This window comes from Protopterus annectens, chromosome 4.part0 (genome assembly GCF_019279795.1).
Source record: "Protopterus annectens isolate FY-2018-M chromosome 4.part0, PAN1.0, whole genome shotgun sequence".
Taxonomy (NCBI): Eukaryota; Metazoa; Chordata; order Ceratodontiformes; family Protopteridae; genus Protopterus; species Protopterus annectens.
The window spans coordinates 1,820,439,464-1,820,460,983 of NC_056733.1; the positions used below are offsets into that span (position 1 = coordinate 1,820,439,464).

The 21,520-nt window shown below is 37.9% G+C and overlaps 1 protein-coding gene across 1 annotated transcript in view; it reads right to left on the reverse strand.

Moving 5' to 3' along the window:
* GFRA3 (GDNF family receptor alpha 3) overlaps positions 1-21,520 on the reverse strand; it is a 198,102-nt gene that overhangs the window by 109,974 nt on the left and 66,608 nt on the right. Inside the window, exon 3 of the mRNA XM_044069510.1 lies at positions 14,270-14,371. Coding sequence (XP_043925445.1) covers positions 14,270-14,371 — 102 coding nt within the window. The remainder of the gene's footprint in view (positions 1-14,269; positions 14,372-21,520) is intronic.

Below are 21,520 nucleotides of genomic sequence, written 5' to 3' on the forward strand. Positions count from 1 at the left end.
CATATATATATATATATATGTATATATACATATATATACATATACACACCACATGTAATCCAGCACTACATAAAAAAATACTTAGTTCAGCATAAATCCACAATGTGCCACAGTAATCCACGATAATCCATTGTTGTTTTATTCCAAAATATAATATATCTACAAAAAATGTTCAAACAGTGACAAAAGACAGAAGAAGGCAGTGATGCTGTCTGAACCAGGCCTCTTACTCAGCAATCACCAGCTGGGAACAGGAAACACAGACCGGTTTCGCCCTCTGGCATCTTCAATGTGAAATACCTCTCACACAGTGCTTCATTCATTTGCATTTTAATAACTATGCTGTTTGGTACCATGTAACATGGCATGATAAATATTCTGTTTCACTGTGTTCACCAAGTAGATCCTAGTGATAGATACCACTGTGCTATTTTAAGACAGATCTTATTACTAGCTAGAGAAATTTGATGAAGGCATTAGAAAACCTCTTCTGTTCTTCATTGATGAATATTATTGGATTGTAAACCCTTCCTATAAGATTAGCTCACAGATAGATGAGATGATTACTTGTGCTGTATTATGTTATAATACATTGTGTCCTACTTTCTATGTGAGAGCTATTTCACTGTGCTGTGTAATGTTTTACGACATTGTAATGTACTTAAGGTCCTGCATTATACTGCACTGCACTGTACTGTAATATACTTCAGTTTACTGAATACACTAAATGTATAGTATTGCACTATAGTACAGTGTAATTAATATCATATGTGGAACTATATTGTTTCTCAGTATATTCAGTTGTAATCTACCTGCACTGCAATATCAAGATATTTGAAGTGACTACCATGTTTGTATTGTATCTACAATATGATGCTGTAATGTGTGTCACCATTCTTTAATGTTCTATATATTACTTACTGTGAGCATACTGTTACATTCTGCTGCACTATGCTATATTCATGGTACTGCTCTGTTTTGCACTGCACTATACTATACTATACACTTACAAGTTTAGTGTAATGTATTTATGGGATAGTGCTATTCTATAGCATTCTGCCACATCCCACTTATAACACAGTATACCTGCCCTGCTTGTATCACATTTGTAGTGGTGTTGTACTAGTTTTCTATTTTACTTACCTTATATATACCTATGCACTCTACTGCACTATACTGTAACTGTAATTATTGTATCATGATGTATTGTACTTTACTATAATCATTGCATCATGATATGTTGTGCTGTACTGTACTATATTGTACATTTATTCATTTTGCACAGAATTACATAAGGTAAAAGCACAAGGGTGATTTTCTCCAAAACATGGTAATAATCTATTTTGCAACTACAGACCTAAAAATAATGTAGAAAGCGATATGATGTAGAGCATTTCATCAATCCTCCAAAATGGAGGCGTTGGTCTTCACTTAGTTTGGCTTAGTGAAAAGCAGTAATTTTACATAGTGTTAGGTGCAATGGCTCTCTGTCATTTCATCATATCACACCATGAGAAAGCTCTTCATTGCACCACAGTTCAGAAAGCCCATACTTTTGGCCTGATTATTTGCTAGTAAAAGGCTTCTAAACTGTTCTGGACTTACAAGAATCTGTTTTAGCCATGCCTTACAGTATGCAGTGTTCATGTGTGTTTCTTTTTTCCAGAAATGCTGAAATATAGATACACACTAATGTGCACCATCAGCAACATGGAATCTCAATGGAAATTAAGTTTGCTGACTATCTCAGAATACAGTAATGGAAGAAGTGGAAAACAAGGCCTGAGACTTGTGGGTTGAACTTCCAATATATAAATGATGTTTTCTCACAGTAAATACACCTTATGGTTCATAGGTTTACTACTAAGCTAACTGCCTTTGTGGGACACTTTAAGCCAAGTCAATTAGCCCATGTGGGAATCAAACCCTGAACTTTGTGTCTCTAAGGTAAACACCTTAACCATTATGCTAACCTCCCAACATGTGACATTCAATGAAAAGTAGTATTACAATATTTTATATGGAGGGTAAATCCTTAAAGTGCTTAATACTAAACATTTATACATCTATTGTGTTTCAAGGAAGACTGCAAATCTCAAGATATAACAGTTGTACTACATGCCATTTTGAGCAGCTTGTGGCACAAAAACAACATTTACTGGGATTTACTGCTGATAATTGCAAATCCGTTAGTCAAGACAAAAGGTACTAGAACAAAAGTGTTTTGAACTGACAGAATTGAAACCATATTTAATCACTGCAGAAAATTATTTATTTATCTTTGATGACTAGAAAGGTCTGACTGGGCGTTGACCATTTTCAGTGGAGGCCCAGGGAGAAAAGCTCCATCACAGTACATTTATATTAAGAATTGCATTTCAGACAGTTCTCAGAAAAACAACAGTTACATTTCTCATGAAACAACAAACATAATTACAAGACAGGTACATGCAGTAAAGTATTTACATCAATTATAAGTCTGTATAGTTGTTCCAGCTGTAGAATCTTGCAGGAAGTAAATGGATTGATACAGAAACACTATCGTAAAAAAGTATAGTGTTCTTTCATTTTAGTAAAGAAATGTTTGCAAGGAGTTCAAGGTACGTAAAGAAGTTAGTTACAAAATGATGTAGGAAGGGAGATTTTAGTATTGTATAGGTTTGTAAAGAGTTCAAGAGATGTACTGAAGTAAGTTATAAAACATTGTAGGAGAGGAGGGGTGACATTAGTCATGTACAGCAGGATTGTGGTAATATCATATGACTGAGAGAGCAGGGTATAGGATTGGTTCCATTTAGGCTTCCTGTTCCAAACTGGTGTATCTATAAGGTTTATAACTTAGGTCTACAGAAGGTGCATAAGAGGGGTAGAGTGGTGGACGGGGGCAATTGGAAAAAGATCAAGATGAGAAGTGTTGTTGGAGGGGGGAAGGGATGTATTAATTCAAGTGCAGCAGAGAAAGTTGTTAGGCATGTAATGATCCAAGCAGAGGAGGGCTAAAAGTTTGTGATAAGCAATAAGAAGTTTGGGCTTTCACTAGAAGTCTCAACCTGGTGATGAACATGAGCATGACCAGGACTGGGTAAGGTATTGTTTTTGTTGGATTTTATACCTTGAAGTTTCTTAATCGTTTTTACTCCAAACTTCCAAATGCTATAAATCATTTGGTTTTTCAGACGGGCTGCACCCTCTATGCCCATCAAATGTGAGAGCTGTATCCCCACACCTTCAATGGTTATACACACACACACACACACATATATATATTATATATAAACTCCAATGCCACATAAGCTCAAAAGAGAGGGAATATTGTTATAAAGAATAAGAAACTCACCTTTTCCTACTTCCACTAGCACAACCTCATATTCAAGCTCTGATATAATTAAACGTTGACAGTGTGCAAAAATGGGGAAAACAGTTTCAGGATGGATGGATGTAATGTCAGGCAAATGATTTATCACGAGTGATATTTGAGATCTGAAAAAGGGTCACATCATAAACAGCAATGCTTCCTGTTTGGTGGATTACCTGACAAAATATCAATCTACTACCCATACAAGTTTGTAATACAACACAAACATGGTTATATAGTCTGTACAGATCTGGTCAAATAATTTTGCACTATTCCCTGTGACAGACTGATAGAAAGTCTGATTGTATTAAAGCAGCCACCTAAGTAAATAACTGGTTATGACATCGTAAAAAAAAAGAGTCACTGCTAGAAGTCATTCAACCACATGGAAGAAAGTAGAGATGGGCCATCTTTTGTTTCATGCATTATTTTCTGATTTGGTGGGTTACACAGACCATGGATACATAGATCTGCAGAAAACTGCAAGTTGGGTGTTATACTATCATGCCAGAATGCTAAAGATAAATGTTATCTTATTTTTTTTTTTATTAGTGTGACATAATTTAAAATTTAATACTGACAAACTTGAAGTTATGACTTTTGAATTTAATGAAGAATTATTTACATTATCACTAAGTAACACTACATTAAAGAAAAATTTTGGACTACGAAGATTTTAAGAACTATGGTAGGGGAAATCAGAACTTTGATTATAATGTGGTGAACAGAGTTTTCTGGGGTAATTCATATGGTTTTGTCAACTTCTGCTTCAAGGAGGAAGGGTATTTTATTAACCCTGTATGTTGCTTTGGTCTTGCCCATTTATGAATGGAGTAAAGCAGTTTATTATTATAATAATATCCAGTTAAAAAGTCAGAATGGATACAGAAATACTGTATTAACAGAATACATGTTTTTGTGATTAAACAACAACCACGAAAAAGAATAGTCCATACACAACAACTTCACATCCAGATAATCCAAAATAAAAAAGCTTATTTATTAGTAAATCCTCTAAAATTATCTGGCTGAGAAGTACATTATCTGTCTGTGAAGCTCTTGTATATGTTTTTGTGACTGTTCATATGAAAGAAATTCAAAGGCTTTGGTCTTGTATTTTGTTAATTGCACTTTTTGAAAAGAGATTTGTACAAAACATAATTAGAAATAAAAATCCATCTTTGCTGGAATTTTATCATTTAGAATTAAATGCACCCTTAAGAGAATTTTAGAAAAGAGGTCCAATACTGCTAATAACAAGGTTTTAAACTAGAAAATAAAGGAAGATCACTTGTCTTTAGATGTGCTAGACAATGGAATAATTTATACCTAGATGACTAAGGTGTTCTGAAACATTTGACATAAAAAAAATATGTAAAACATCAGTGATCATGGTAACGAGTTCATAATTGCTTCAAACTATGAGATTATAATACAGAAGCCCTTGCAGAGCACCACACTTTTACAAAATGATAATGTTACTGAGGGGATGGAAAATAAAGTCATCTGGAGGTTCTACGCTGTCTCAGTACATAAGGACCAGAGTTTTACCTGCCTTGTGGGTAAGTGTTGAAACATGAAGTGTGCACAATGTAATAAGCAATTTTTTGCCACCGCAAAATGTGATAAGCAATTTTTTGCCATTACATTTCTGAAAAGAATTAGTGGTTGCGAGTTAAGACTTCCAGAATACCAGTTGGTGGTACACAGCCTTGACATTAGAATATTTAATGAAATATATCAGCAGGCTTGCTTACACAGTGGAAGAGGTCCTATTTACAACAGTGGCTACCCTGTTTGATTAGCGGACTTGGTGCCAGAGGGCTGTGGGGGTGATCATGGCATTCTGCCTGGACTCCTTCTCTTAGGGGATGTGGGGTTTCTTTTGTTTGGCTACAGCCCTGGTGGAGGCTACATGTTCTAATCCGGGCAGCGTAACACAACTATTGAAATACAGCAGTATCAAATGCAGCAGAAGGTCTGTATGTGTACTGACATCACTGAATGCCCCACATGAGTGTGAGACACAATATAAATATCAACCAGTTATAAAGGTCTACACATTAAATGTTGCAATTAAACTTAATGCTGGACTCCACAAAAGCACACTTTTTTTGCTGTTGTTAAAACTTTTCTCATGCTCTGACAATTTTATTATACAGTCAGCCACATAAATAGTAAATTTAAAACTCAGTAATTATTCTGGCCTGACAAATGCCAAAACACACATTCTTAATCAGAGGAATTTACTGCTGCTATTGATTTGTCACAGAAATTACTAATGTATGTTTATTTTTATCTTCAAAAGTGTACTATCACTGTCTGAAGAAAAGGAATTGTAGAAGAAAAGTGCTTTTCTTTTTTAACACCTTATGAATTATCACTTAAGACACACGCAAGCATACATTTATATAAAAGAAAATAAACTGTTAACATATTCCCAGTTGCAAACATTATACATCATGTATATTATTTTGTACAATTATCATCAATCCAATATTACATAAATTGATCAACTCCTGCCTTCCCTTAATTAGCTGGTGAGGGGTTCTGGTGGTAGTGGTAAGTACCCTATAGTCTGGGGAAAAATGGGCATAGCTAGTAAACCTGTGCTAGCCTTTCCCAGGTGTGTGTGTGTGTGTGTGTGTGTGTGTGTGTGTGTGTGTGTGTGTGTGTGTGTGTGTGTGTGTGTGCGTGTGTGTGTGTGTGTGTGTGTGTGTGTGTCAGCTACTTGGGCTGGGACACAAAGCACTGGTTGGACAGAGAGAGTATTGGAGGACTTGGCTTGAAACCTTGGCTAAGGTTTCAACTCTATAGCTGTGCCAGTGGGTAGTCTTATTAGGGATCTGGAGAAAGAGGGATAAACCAGCCCCAGACTGACTGTGGTCTCTGTGTGCTCTTAAGGGAAATTACATTTGATGCGGAGAGCTGCATCTGGAAATACTGTCTGTGCACCTGTTATCCTCCCAGTGAATGTCCCCCGCAGGTGTCAGTGGTGAGGATTGAGGCGCCTTGATTACTGGTCCAGCAGTAGGTTGTCACCTCAGGTCCTGAATTTCACATCACTGTTGTACTATAAGCCCTCCTCCACCTCCATCTGTTGCCTTAACTCAGTACATATTATTGTTTTAAACAGGTACTGTTTGGGTTTCCCTGCAATGTTTTGATGACCCACATACATTTAAAATTTGAGGCAAACATGTCAGTACAAAGAACTTGACCTCTGGTGGTTTCTTAACATACTTAAGCTCATGTTATTCTTTAAAATCATTTTTACACCTCTCACACACTGACTCCTTTCTGCCAGGCATAACCCCTCCCTGGTCTCATTTGGGCAACATTACTGACCATGGCCTAGCCAAATGTAACCCTTCAGTTGACAGGCCTCTCTTTTCCCAGAGAGGGTTTACATTTCAGCTCTTTTACTGGCACTGAAAGCAGGGATGGGAAGATCCTGTAGCTGCTCACATGCAGTGGATTTGATGCCAATGTGGTCTGTTTCCCATGATACAGGACTTCAGTGTTTTAAATGCCAGAAATGTGTCCCTTCTTCTTTGCATAAATGCTTTGCTACAGGCATACTGTCCATTCATTACTATACAAAGTTTAATCTGCATCAAACTCCTTGGCCAGTAACTTATGTATAATACCTGTAAGCACTCACTTCCTCCCTAAAGAGAGGTGAACTGTTCCTCAACCATTCAAACGTTTTGCTTTAGTTGGCAATTTAATGCTCAGGCTACTGGCAAAACCAAAGGTATCAATAAGTACAACAAGTAAAACTGCATTACTTTGGATTCAAGTTCTATATATTAGGTTTTCTGTATCTGTCACTGCCGCTCTTTCTCTCTACATATATAAAGTTTAGCCAAGTTATCACACAATTATACTGCTAATTATGGTGGCCATAGTACATATTACTAATTATTTTCTGTATAAACAAACTGTAAGTTATATGCCATGCTTTTAAAATAGGATGGATTACAATCATATATAAATGTACAATATGTAAGTCATGTTTCAGTAAAAAAAAAAACCTTGTAAAACATGATCAACTAATTATATCACCCCTTCCAAAAAAAAAAAAAAAAAAAAAACAGCCAAAAACAGCAATTCAGTACACCTATACAAGAGTTACACACCCAGTCTGATGACTATAGTCCAAACCCTTAAAAAATTTCTGCCACACCAGTAACAAGTGTTTGGTCCAGGTCAACCTGAGTTGAACTACAATCAACTATTGCACACTGAAATCTGTTTTATAGTAGGTTAGGTAACAACCCTCTTCCATGAAAGTCCAACAATATTTTAGCAATATGATTCAAGCAGACAGTGACCTATATCCCTACATTGCCTGTGTCAGACAGCAAATACTGTGGCTTAGTATTCTTCCGTACACTAATAAACAAGTAGTGGGTTCTTGACCGGTTTTCTTGTTTCAGAAATAGCAGATCTTAACTTATCTTTATTTATAAGCAAAGCACTACTAAGACCATGCATCCTCAGAATTGGTTTTGGCTGAAACCTAGAGACAGTAGAAACTCTGAATGCTTCCAGAGAAGAAGTAATGCTGGCATCACACATCCAATATTTCAGTACTTGTATGTGCAGTTGTTTCTCAGTTGACATGATATTGCTGAACTCTTAAAATGTTTATCTCCTTCCAAAGTTATCAAAAAATAATTGTTATATCTTCGTTTTGCTGTACTGTCTATAAAACAATGCCCTCAGTCCAAAATATCTGAATAAAAAAAATGTATTTCATTTATTTAATTTTAGACAAAAGATTTATATATATATATATATATATATATATATATATATATATATATATATATATATATATATATATATATATATGTAACAGTTTTAGCACATAAAAGAGGGAAACCATGCAAAAATATTTATGATAATTTGAAGAAATCAGCATGAGTTGACAGATAACATGAAAAAATAACCAATTTACTTATGTTTATTAGTATCCAGTTCAGAGTTCAGCATTTCACTAACTAGCATTTTTTTCAAATGTAATTCAAGTCCTCTTTCAGATGACAGACTTTACCAGCGATGAAATAACTATTTTAACTAATATCAATTTAATGTTCCTACATGCCTGTCCTCTATAACGTGACAAAGTTAATTTTTCAAGTGCTTTTATAAATTTTTTCTGAAAATAAAAATAACAATTCCATTCAGGCTTACTGCTACATCAGCAAAATATAAGTTACTTGTCAGTAGTTCTGAGCATCTCAAAGAAAAGGATTATTTTGCCATTTCACACTGGTTTGATATCTGTCAGGAAGAAAATACATATTTACATATTTGGAAATCTTTGTTTACATATCTTCCTTCTAGATATTAAGTTCCATGCAGATTCAGTGTAACTCAGGGAAAAATGCATACTACAAAGCATTATTTATACTTCTCACCTCCAGAGCATGCCATGCAGATAACCATACCTGTTAAATAGCCAGTACCTGCCTAGTGAGACCTAAAATCACCACTGGGTCCAAAAAAGAGGAGTATATTTATATAATAGACCAGTGAATGGGGCAGTCCTATATTCAGCTCATCAGCTAACCTGTTACTGATATGTAACAAATGAAGGCATATGATCCATCTTAACACCAGCGATAAAGCCATGACCAAGGTCCAGACAACCTACATTCAGTCAGTACCACAGAAGCTGGTGGAGCAGGGCAGGTCAGTATGGGGTGGGACTGCACATTTGACATTAGGTCAAGGGCAATATTAGTTCAGGGGTATGTAAAGTAGCTGCTGTGCTTACATTGGTGATGAGATGAGGATGCTAGATAAAGTATATATTTTTTCCATATCTCCTTGATGAACTCATCAAAAGGATCATTGATTGTCCTTTCATCAATAGGTAACTGAAAATTTAGATGAATGAAAGTAAAGCTAGTAACTTGCTTTTCAATTTGATTTTTTGCAAGAGTAAAAATAGGAAAAGGGGGTTGTGGATGGATGGATGGATGGATGGATGGATGGATGGATGGATGGAGTTCTATGAGTGCTTTATAAATTTCTGTTTCAATTTGCATATTTAGCAGATACGTGTTCTTACATATATAATACAAATGACACATATTTCTATATAGAGAAAGAGAAAGAGAGAAGCATTGTTTAGATACAGATATACAAAATATATACTTATTGATATATACAGAAATATTGACTACATACATATACTGTATATAAGTATACATGTATTTACTTTTTACTTACTTGTATGTTTATTTGCCCTGAAAAATCATCCCTGAGAACTTCAAGGCAGCCAGGAAATTTCACTTCCAATTGTATAAAAATTACTTTGTTCATAATAAAGGTAAACAGGTGAGCTAGCTTTTGAAACAAACTCATTTTGCAAGGTCAGTGAATGGAGTGATTTTATACAATACAGAATGAAACTTCCTGACTGCCTTAAGGACGTTAAACATGATTTGACAGGATTCATTTGAACTGCCTTGAACTTTGATATGGTGTATTGTGATTTAGTGAATTACATATGTGTTTGCATTTTATTTATTCATACAGTGTGAGGGTTATAACATAAACATCCAAGTGTCCCAAAAGTTTTCTGAACATCTAGGAGGGTAATAAGAATAAGAAGGCACAAGCTGAATACAGAAGGAGGCACCAAGGACAGTAATCAAAAAAGTAATGGGTACATGGAAGCAGTACATTCACAAACATGTGCATAGAATAGGCATAACAGAAATCTTAGCTGTAAAACGAAATTAGACTACAGGTTGCCCATGTGATCCTTGTATGTTATCAGAGATGTATGTTTCTGTTCCTGAAATGGCATTCTGATGATGAGCATTCCTGCCATGGCACTGCACTGGGAAACATTACAGCTTGTTAAAAACAGGTCTCCTGGGCAAGACCATGAAAGACCATGAAAATGTGTGTTTCTACAAAACACTGTTTGTCTGATAACAATAGTGTGATGGCTTTATCGCTAAAAGCTATTTTCAGAAAATATACGGTGTTGCCTTTCTCCACTTTTATGCCAGCATGGAGCTGGTATATATAAGTTAAGGTGTAAAAAAAAAGGTTAAAGTCATGTTTTTTTTGTTTATGTTTGGTTAGTTAATAAAAATGTTGACAAATAATCGTGAATCCAAGGCCACAAGGGCAGAGGTTGAAGCCTGCTCCTGCCACTGTCACCATGGGTCTGGAAATTGACTGGGAACCAGAGAGTGGCTAGGGCAGAATGAACTATAAGCCCACAATATGAGACTATTTCTACTTGGGAATGGTCTAAAATACTTATTAGGCATTTACAGGTATCAGTTTGAAATATCAAAACCCGTGTGTATGAGTCCTATAATATGGAGACTGAATTGCTGAAAATCCAGACTTACATATACTACGTCTGAGACAGACATTTCTCTGAATATTTCCTTTTCTTAGAGGTATGGTGATCTCAAGGTTGGGGTCTGCAAAAAAGAAGTATAAAGAAGAAAAATGATGCTTGATATTTGCTCGTCTCCTGGATTTTCAGTCTTTTTTTTTTCTGCATATCAGAACTTGGTATTTTGAGTCCCAGCATTTCACTAGGGAGCCAAGCTTTACGGCTCCATGTAGAACCAGGAGTCAACCAGATGCATGATTTACACAATACAGAGGGGTGGGATACATGTTTTTTGGTGCCAATATGAAATGTATTTATTTATACATGTATTTGTTTGCTGACCAACTGATTTTACTTAGTTATAACTTTTTTCAAGGAAGATATGTGATGGAAAGTTCTAAAATGAGTTTGCAATACAACAGGCTACATACATAACAAAGATAATATAGATTGTATAGATCAAACAATGAGATATATCGAGAAATAATATAAATTGGTGAAGTATTAAATTTAGACAGTTATTTTATTACTTTTTTCTAATAGGATAAACGCTTTTGTATACATTGTCAATATCACTGCTAGTAAGAAGAAGAAAAAGACAAGAAAAAAACAAAACTATGAACTCCATATGTTCAGGTGAGGGTACAAATTCAATTTGATGTATAAGCAGATAGTGATTAGCACATTATATAATATCCAGACACAATGTTAAAGTAAGGAAACATAAGTCATAAAAAAGATGGCAAAGTGGGATGAATTCATAGTTAAAAGTATATATAAATGTAGGGAGGCAGGTAATTTGAAAGGAAGGAGAGACTAAGGGAAAGAGGTTAGGGTTTAAAAAAGTAGAATCAGTTAAAAATGAAGATATGAGAGAGAGAGAGAGAGAGAGAGAGAGAGAGAGAGAGAGAAGAGAACAAAGTAGTTAGCTGTAGCTTTGTTATAAGTGTGTACAGAAGGGTAAGATTACTTAGATGTAATAATGTGATTATGTCTAGCTCCCAAATCAGAACACAAACAACGCAAAGGTGCTCTCTGTACCAACCAGGGTAATGACACTACCGACCACCTACCACTTCAGGAACCCAGAAATAATAATCCTAGCCTGCAGAAGGCCATGTGTGTAGATAAAATTCTGACCAATGAGAAGTCCCTATCCAGAACACAAAGTACATTATTGATGCCAAAACAACAAAGATTCATGTTTTGCCAGTGCAATCCCCATTATTTAATTCACATTTCCATTTCCATAAAGAATTAAGGGGTTACCTCAGGGTTGCATTTATGACTTCCCATCCATTTGTCAGGGCTATGTTTGAAGAGGGTAAGGGAGCTACTCTTTTTAATGTGAAGGGAACATCACTTCCACTGTAGCTAAGTTTTTTGTGGCAGTATCTGTCTGACTATCTGACTACAAATTCTATTTATGCTGTGGTGGAGGTTTAGGTCTTTTGTAAAGCTGTAGCTCCCCAATCTGATACCATGGGCAGCTCCCTAACTGACATTTTCTCAACCCAAAATCAAAAAGTTTTTGAGGAGCAAGGCTATCCTCAAAATCAAATTTGACGTTCTCCCATGCCCCATCAACACTTGCCCTAACAGCATACATCCAGGACAACTGTTACCTGTGCCTTGCCCTAGTTACAGTATTGCCCAACCTGGTGCTCCCTTAATCCAAAGGTTGATGTCCTCTCACAAGTTCCTAATGACTAAACACATTCATTTAGGCAGCCACAATATCAGCTGTGGCTACTTACATGAATGCTGGCAAGGCATTTCTACCCAAGTAGTGATTATTCTAGATGCAACCCATGCCCTTTATCAACTTGCACCCAGGGCAAATACCTCTTCCTTACCACATTAGCTACACTAGTGGTCTCTTGTGCAGGTGTTTATGGTGTAATGGACATGTAAGAGGTTTCACAGGATAGGACCTCTAGAGGAATTGTAGGCTAGACAGAGGTCACGCACAGTTGTCTATACCAGATTAAAAAAGAAGAACAGAGCTTGAGGTGTTCTACACAGGTCATAGAGTTCAGGACCTTGATTTTCTAGTGAGAAAACATAGGGTCTTTAAAGCTAGATCATGTATCTTACCAGCTGCATGCCAAAGGCAGTAGAATATCTATTGTAGGCCTAATAAAGAAAAGGTAAAGTACAATAATAACATACTTGGCCCTGGAGTATTTTATAACCACTATGGCTTAGTGTGCCCTTAGAATGTTTAGCTCTACCTGATAGCTTTCCTCCTTCTCACAATTCCAGTTTTATGAAATACAGTTTGGCAGTTCTGTTCTTCATGAAAGGACTATTCAATGCCTTCAGCAAGATAAGTGAATTAACAGACTTCATACTGTAAGTCTAAGAACCATAATTATGATTCCTAGAATTATGAAAAAATAGCAGCAAAATCTAAAAGAGAACAGCAAATGTCAACAAGCACTGTTCTCTTTTCAAATTATTATTTTTTGCAGGGAGCAAGCCCCTATACACCCCCTAGGTACCCTCTAATTATATATACAAACTCTGAGACTGTCATACCTCAGAGAGAGGGGAATACCCTGATATACATTTCTCTCAAACTTAATACTTGCAGAAAAAAGGAATGCTCCAAGACACAACTGTCTCAAACTTAATACATCCACATCCATGTTTTTTACACATTCAGTCCCACTTTTCACCAATTCAGTCTCACCATTCTGGGATTCGCATTAATAAGTCTCAAAATTTAAAACTGCTACATAATTTAATGCAACCACCTGAACAAGCACCTTGCATCTGTACTCATCTCCACCTGGACCAAACCTTACCAAATCTTGCAATCTTAAATCCTCCTGTATTGTCACAAAGCCACTCTTGTCTAATAATTATTTTACTGTTGGGCCCTCCATTGTTCAGCAGTCCCTCACCTCCCACATACTTTTAAATCTGTCACCTCAGTTCTGTGGAGTGCTTACTTAGAAACAAACACTTGCCAGTATTAGAAAGTCCATATATAGCAGAGCACAATAATTCTCTACAGAAATAAAGTTGCTAGTCTTGATTTAACAAAACCAGATTGTCATTAGGTAAATCAGATTCTAGATTAGCTGCATGTGTACATAATGTCTGCTTTGATGTGGCATATTTAAAATGTGGCCTTTAAATAAAATATTAGCTGTATGATCCCACACTGCTTTGTTGAAGACATTTCAGTAAACATGGATTGAACAACTGGTGCTTCAATCACGATTTAAATCATTTTTATGTTAAGTTGACAAAGCACCCACACCATCCGTGCAGGTAGCGGTGCTCTCTCCTCTCTTCCATATTAGATCTTATTCCAAGGTCTTCTAATGTCAGAGAAAAATATAATACCCCAAAAGTTTAAATTTTATTCAAAACTCTATTCCTTCATTTTATTTCAACAGCACTGACTTAAGAAAAGTTATCAGTGATTAAATAACCTAGTTTCTTAAAGAACCAAATGCAGACAGTCAAATTGAGTTAAACAGATACACAACAGCAGAAAACCTCACAAGTTGCTGGATCAGTACCTGAAAGCAGAGCTGCTACTTGGGTGTAATCTATTCCTTGCCATGGTTCTCGGACTACAGCTTCCTCATAAGGTGATGAATCAAACTCCATGTCTAGAAAGCCTGCAACATATGAAGAATTACAGTATCATTTTTATTAACTGTACAGTAGTTTTACAAGCCATGCAGGTGAGGATCTCTTTATGATGTGCATTTATGTACAACAGAGTGAATGATCCCCTGAAAACAAGCACGGAAGCAACTTAAAATTAATGTTGAAGACTGACAGTGAATGTGTTCGACTCTACAATGCAAAAAACAATATGATATGCAATGTAAAGTATCCTTACTCTACAATTTTCCTACCAGGGAGGTATTGCAGTATGAATTTGCCATACTCCCCAGTGGTATTAACAATGAAGAGCTGCAATGTGAACATACCTTTCAACCTCTTAGTGCAAAAGAATCTGGATAAAGACTAAAATAATGGGGGGGGGAGACAGAAGCTCAGAAATAGGGACATAGTATAAATGTTGTTCTTATAAACTTAGAAAAGTGTTAGAAAAGCAGGATTTGTATCAGTATGCATTTTCTGAAGGACATGAAGTCTGAAACTCAAATGTCAGTCATTATTTAGTGACTTTAATCATTAGTGCTTTGCCAGACAAACACACATTTTGTGAGACAAAGATATGGACAGTTGAGCAGTATAAATGTGAAGTATCCACACTCCACAAGAGTAATAATATTGAGGTGTTACAGAATAATAACACCTTACTCCACAGTTCTACTAACAATGAAGTGATGAAGTTTAACATTCTGCCATGACCCAGTGCTGCTACTTGTGAGGTACTACAGAGGGTTCTCACATCTAATGCTACAAATAATGAGATGCTGTGCTGTGATGGTACCCCACTCCTAGGTTCAACTAAGAGTCAGGTACTGCAATCTGAATGAGCTCTGCAATCCAGTACTCCTAACAATGAGGTACTGCAGTGTATGAAAGCCCCACATTCCAGTGCTACAGTCAGTGAAGTACTACAGTGTGAGACTCTGATACTTAGTGCTGTGTACAGTAAGCTGCTGCAATAAAATGGTGCTTTACTCTCCAGTTCTACTAACAATGTGGTACTGCAGCATTAATGATCCCTCTAATGCAGTACTACAAATAGAGATGCTGTAGTGTGACAATACCTTGCTCCTTAATTCTATACACAGAAGGTAACTATGGTGTCAGTGATAATGACATTCCAAAAGTATGATGTGCCTTTGTCTTGATTGCTATAAATAATGAAGTGTAGAGGGTGCCTTACTCTTCAGTTCTGTACTTCATGATTTATTAGAATGTGAAACAGCCACAGAACCCTCTCCTCAAAATGGAGAATGTCGACATCTGCGCTGTAATGTAGATCTGGTTTAAAGAGGCAGAAAGCACCCCTGTGCTCCCAGGCTACAACTCATTCCATACCTTTTGACCTCAGAATATGGCCGGAAGCTCCAAAGGTGGTGGTGTCTCCATATTCTTAAAGGATATGCACACCTCTAGACTGGTAGCCCAGCATAATGCATCGGAGATACTTCAGGTACAGCTAACACTGGGTAAGACAGTGATACAAGTCATAGCCTGCTACAGAACCCCAAACATGTCCCTAGACTCTCACTCCAAGTTTCTAAGCACCCTGGAATCTATCAAGGTCCAACCCAATACTCTCATACTGGGTGACTTCAACTACCCTTCCATCAACTAGGAAAACTATTCAAGTACCAATGTACAGGCCCAGCACTTTCTGGAATTTATCAATTCCAATGCCCTGGACCAGTTCATTCTGACCCCCACTAGAGAAAGCAACATCCTCGACCTGGTTATCACCAACATGGGAGACCATTGCTCCACACCTATAGTCAATTCCTCCCTGGTTAAATCTGACCACAAACTGATCAACATGGAAATTTCCATCTCACCTACACCCCCCGCTAAGGTGACTACCCTGACAAACTTCTATAAAGCCGACTTTGGGTTCCTAAAAACAGAGGTGGCTAACTTCTCGGCACCCATGCCAATGGAAAATAGCTACATGACTGCCGTAAAATACACCAATGCTCTGTACGAGCATGTACACAAATGCATGGACCTTGCCATACCAAATAGAACTAAGATGCTCTCCTCCAAAAAAAAGGAAGCAAATCTGATGGTCCCCAGCCATCAATAAACTCTACAACTGAAGGAAAAAACTGTTGCAGAAAAAAATAAAGTCACAAGACTGGAAAACCTCCCTTATCAGTTTCAACAAAAAGCTGAGATCCCTTATGAAATTCCGTAAAGCCAGCTATGAAGGCAGAACTCTGCCTGACACCAAAAACAACCACAAAGCCTTCTATACCTATATCAAAAACCTCAAAGGCAATACCCAGATTTGCTCTGAGTTATTGTACAATGGCACCTCCTATACTGAGACAACAGATATAGCCAACATATTGGCTGACAGATTCAGTGCCAACTTTACCCCTCTCCCCACCAAGGGCCCTATCACAATACCAGAAGAAAGACTGGTACCCACCATTTCTGCGGCACAGGTAAAAGCTGCATTGTCCAAATCTAGGAATACAGCATCCATGGGACCTGATAATATCCCTGGCTGCATCCTACATGAGCAACAAAATGAACTGGCACCACATCTGTGTGCCCTTTTCAATCACAGCCTTACCTCAGGCTATGTCCCAAATGAATGGCACACTGCTACAGTCATCCTGTTCCATAAAGGGGAGCAAATACAGACCCTGGGAACTATTGCCTCATTAGCCTGACAAGTCTGATATGCAAAGCTGTGGAGCACATCATCATGGACCTGTTTAACAAAGATATAGGCAATCTACAAACTTGACCTCACACAGTTTGGCTTTGTAAAGGGGAGATCCTGCCTGCTGAACTTGGTTGACTTCTTCGAGGCAGTTACCAAGGCTGTGGATGAGGGTAAGGCAGTGCATACAGCCTACCTTGACCTGGCCAAGGCCTTTGATACCATTCCCCACACAGGTATCATTGATAAACTCACCAAACTAGGCATCAATCCTTACATCACTAGGTGGGTTGCAAATTGGCTCACAGACAGGACCCATAGAGTAAAAGTTGCGAATTCCAAGTCAGACTTGACAAGTCACGAGTGGAGTCCCAGAGGGCTCAGTCCTGGCCCTCTCCTGTTTGGCATCTACTTCTCAGAAGTCCAGGCCAACACAGAAGGATTCTGGCTGACCAATTTCACTGATGACTGCAAGCTAGGAGTCATTATCAACTCCCCAACTGATCCAGACATCCTACAAAAGGGCCTCTCTAAGACCAGTGACTGGTGTTGGAACCATGGCCTGAATCTTAACACCAAAAAATGCATTATCATCCCCTTTGGAAAAACCTCAGTTCCCATGAATTACCATGTTGATGGGAGCCCACTGAAGGGGCTATAAGAGATCTAGGCACCTAGATTGACAGTTACCTCACTTTCTACCTCCACATTGTCACTGTGGTCAGAAAGTCCTTCTGCATGGCACATCTTATAACCAAAGGTTTCACATCCAGGAAGAAAGAGTTTCTCATCTCTCTCTACTCATCCAGCATTAGACCAGTCATTGAATATAATGCCCTATTTGGCATGTACCTGACCAGTCACCTACAACAGTTAGAGAGGCCACAAAAGTACCTCACAAAAAGGATCCTAGGCCTTAAACACATGTCCTACATGGACAGACTCAAGAAACTTCAGCTATTCTCAGTCTCTTATCATCTACGTAGAGGTGATCTCTGCTTGACTTACAAAGCCATGTCTGACCCAGCCCTACTTGAAATGCTACACCAAAAGAAATCCCAATCCCCCAGTGCCACACGCTCCAGAGATCACAACCTCATTACCACAATTAACAGAACATGTTGGAGGGGCAGGTTCATCTCACAAAGACTGACCATACTCTGGAATAAACTTCCTATTCAGGTCAAGCAGAGCACCTTGCTGGCCCTCTTCAAGAAAAATCTTGACAAGTGGATGGGTAACAGAAAGTTCACACCAGGTATCACTCCAGTTGCCCTACTGGATAGGGGCACTGTGAACTAACATCAGGTGGCATGGTGCCTGGGCAATTTCTTTGGGCTAGGTTTGTAAAGGCTCCAGGGCCATTAGCCTAGTACACACCTATGAACCTATGAACCCCAGTACATCCAACAGTGAGGTATTGCAATATGAGAGTACTCTACATCCACTGCTGTGAAGCAGCTCAAGAACCAAGTATTATGAACAGTGAGATGCTGTACTGTGAAGGATTCCTACACTCCAATACTAAAAATCATGCAGTACTGTAGCACAAAGGTTCCCTATACTTCAATGCATCAATCAATGGGATACTACTTTCTGAAACAAATGCAGAAACCAGTGCTACTAGCAGTAAGGTATCATGGTATAAAAACTTTCCCACACATAAGTGCTGATAACATTGAGAAGTGGCATTGCCACTCTCTAGTGCTGCTAATGAGGACTACAGTGAAAGGGTCTTCATGCCTTAGTGCATGTGGGTGAGGTACTACCATAGGAGTTTCCCCAGTTCCAGTGTTATCAACAAGTATTTGCAGTAGAAACATTGCTCCACACACGCACCCCTGTGCTAACAATTGTGTGATGTTGCAGTGTGCAATATGCCTATGCAGCAGCACTGCTGTCAGTGAGGTACTCTAATGTAAAGAACCCTCTCATTGCCATTGTCCTGTTAATGAACTACTGCAACAAAAATTCTCCCTGCAATCTGCACTGTTCTTATCTGTAAGGAGTAACAACAGGAAGAATTCTACATCATTATTTTTTCCTCCCAAATCAGTGCCACTGCCAGTGTGGCAAAGCGATGAGAAAGAACCCCACAAAGCACTAGCACCAGCAACAAGCTGCTGCAGTACAAATAAGTACACTGCAGAAGTGCTAAAAGTAGGTTATTGCATTCAGAAAGACCCCACACTGCAGAAATGTTACCAGTGCAATGCTGCAGTTTGAAGATGCCCTCCCCCATAACAGTATTATTAAAATGCTGTAGTCTGAAGAATGTGTACAGTCCTGTACCAGAACCACTGTCAATACGTTACTGCAAAAAGCTGCTAACAAGCTGCTAAATGGATTTCAAGGAACACAAATGGATTCCTTCAACCTCCATTTTCCCACTGTGCAATAGTGAGCAAGTCACTTAACCAGACAGTGCTCCTACGTACCCCTGAAAATGGACATTTTGTTCAGTGGACTTTCCTGGTTCACATATAGACAAAATAAAAAAGATGATGTCTCCATACTCCACGACTGCTAAAAATGAGTTTCAAAAGTATGAAGAGATCCACTTCATAATACTGCTTTAAGCAGATTGATTATAGCGTGAAACAGGCCCAGAATTAATGTGGCCAGTGAGACTGAAATCTGAGCAGGAGTTCTTAAGGAACAACTACACTTGAACGCAGCATTTCCTTTCTCTGCAGTCTAATTCTCCCTCTACAAAATGATCTCAATACTACCACATATTAAAAGCAGGATTTAGGAGCTTCTTCTCCTTTGGGGCATTTTTATCCTACTTTGTTTCCTCAGTGCACACCAAGTTGGGGCTGTGTTGAAATCTCATCATGCTTTGTTTAGTATTGTGTCTCTCTTTTTCATACACCATTTCACTTGTTACATTTGAAGTTTCTTGTGAATGAAATGTGTATAGCAAGATGCCTGTTGTTCTGCTTTATTTCACTCTCCGTGGGGTCAAAACATTATTCATGTTCAAAATTTACAGTTCTTCTATTGTGCACTGTCATTTACAGCAGAACTACTTCCCTCCCCAAGGCCATAAATTTACTAAGCCTATGGTAGTCTGAAAATAAAGAAACCTGAAAACCACTGAGGGCAACTTTACTAATTAACTGAGCTTTGCAAGCATGGAAGTAGGATACTGTGGCTTACCCAGGACAGAAAGGTGTGATGAAGACAGGACCTGACTCTTACAAAATTACATTATTCAAAAAAACTGTTATTTCAATTATTTCTTTACAATTCTGCAAGCACTTTTTTGCAGACTGTGTAACACATATGTAGGAAACAGATATGTAAGTCACTGCAAACCCATCAGTGACACATTTTACTGAAGATATTCAGACTTAGCAGTATTTCCAACTGCTTCCATTCTAAGTTAATGGAACTGTGTGGTATGACAGGTGAGACAAGGGCAAGCTAATCTCATCATGTGCCTTCAAAGTGTACTATGGATTTAAAAGTAACTATCTAAGAAAAAAAAATATGTCAGAATGCCTGCCCCCATGCATTCAGTTTGAAAATGATGAGAAAAATTAAAATTAGTAATTCATTGCTATTGTGCTGCTGACAGGTTTAAATTGTATAGTACTTTGTGACAAGATAAAAAAATGCATGTCTTTTTTTTTTCAGTTTCTGATAGCAGTGGTCCTTTAACATTGAACTATAATCCATAATATTCTGCGTAGTAAAAGGCCAGTAAACCCAAATAATGTCATCCGTGAAGTGTTGTATTCTGAAAGGACAACAGAGAACTCCTACATGAGGAAGTTTTCCTGACTCTTGCCTCATAATCAGCAAGGTACTGTACTGCAGAGTGCTCACATACTCCACAGCTGCTGTCAGGAGGGATTCAAAGTGAGAAGGTTCCAATCATGGTGAGCTCAAGGGTAGATATGTCGAGTGCTGCTTCTGCTATAGTCTGAAGTATCCCGAGTACTCAGTACTGATATCAGTGAAGCTTCCGCAGTGCTGGTATCAGAGATCTGCTTCATTATAATGCCCCTCCAGTACACACACACACAACACACACACACACACACACACACACACACGTACACTATGTTGTTATCATCATAAAGATCTTGGTACCTCAACATTAAACTAAAGTGTTACAAGGTGAAGGATGCCCCTGCCTCAGTATTACCATGAATTACATCAGAAACACTGCTTTTACAGAGAAGCTAAATGTTAAATGGTTAGTATGCATCAATTCTGCTGTCTCTGAGGTACTTATTGTATATATAGAGCCCTTACACTACAGCACTGCTAGCAGAACAGTGCAGCATTCTAAAAATCAGCACACATCTGCACTGCTGCTACTGATTTATTACAGTGTGAAGTCATGAATGATATCCCTGTAAACTGTCAGGAATGTGCTAAGGAGTAAAAACTATCTTTTATTAATCTTCATCGGTGTGAATCTGGTACTTATGTGCTGCTGTCAACAAATGCTGAAGTCTAA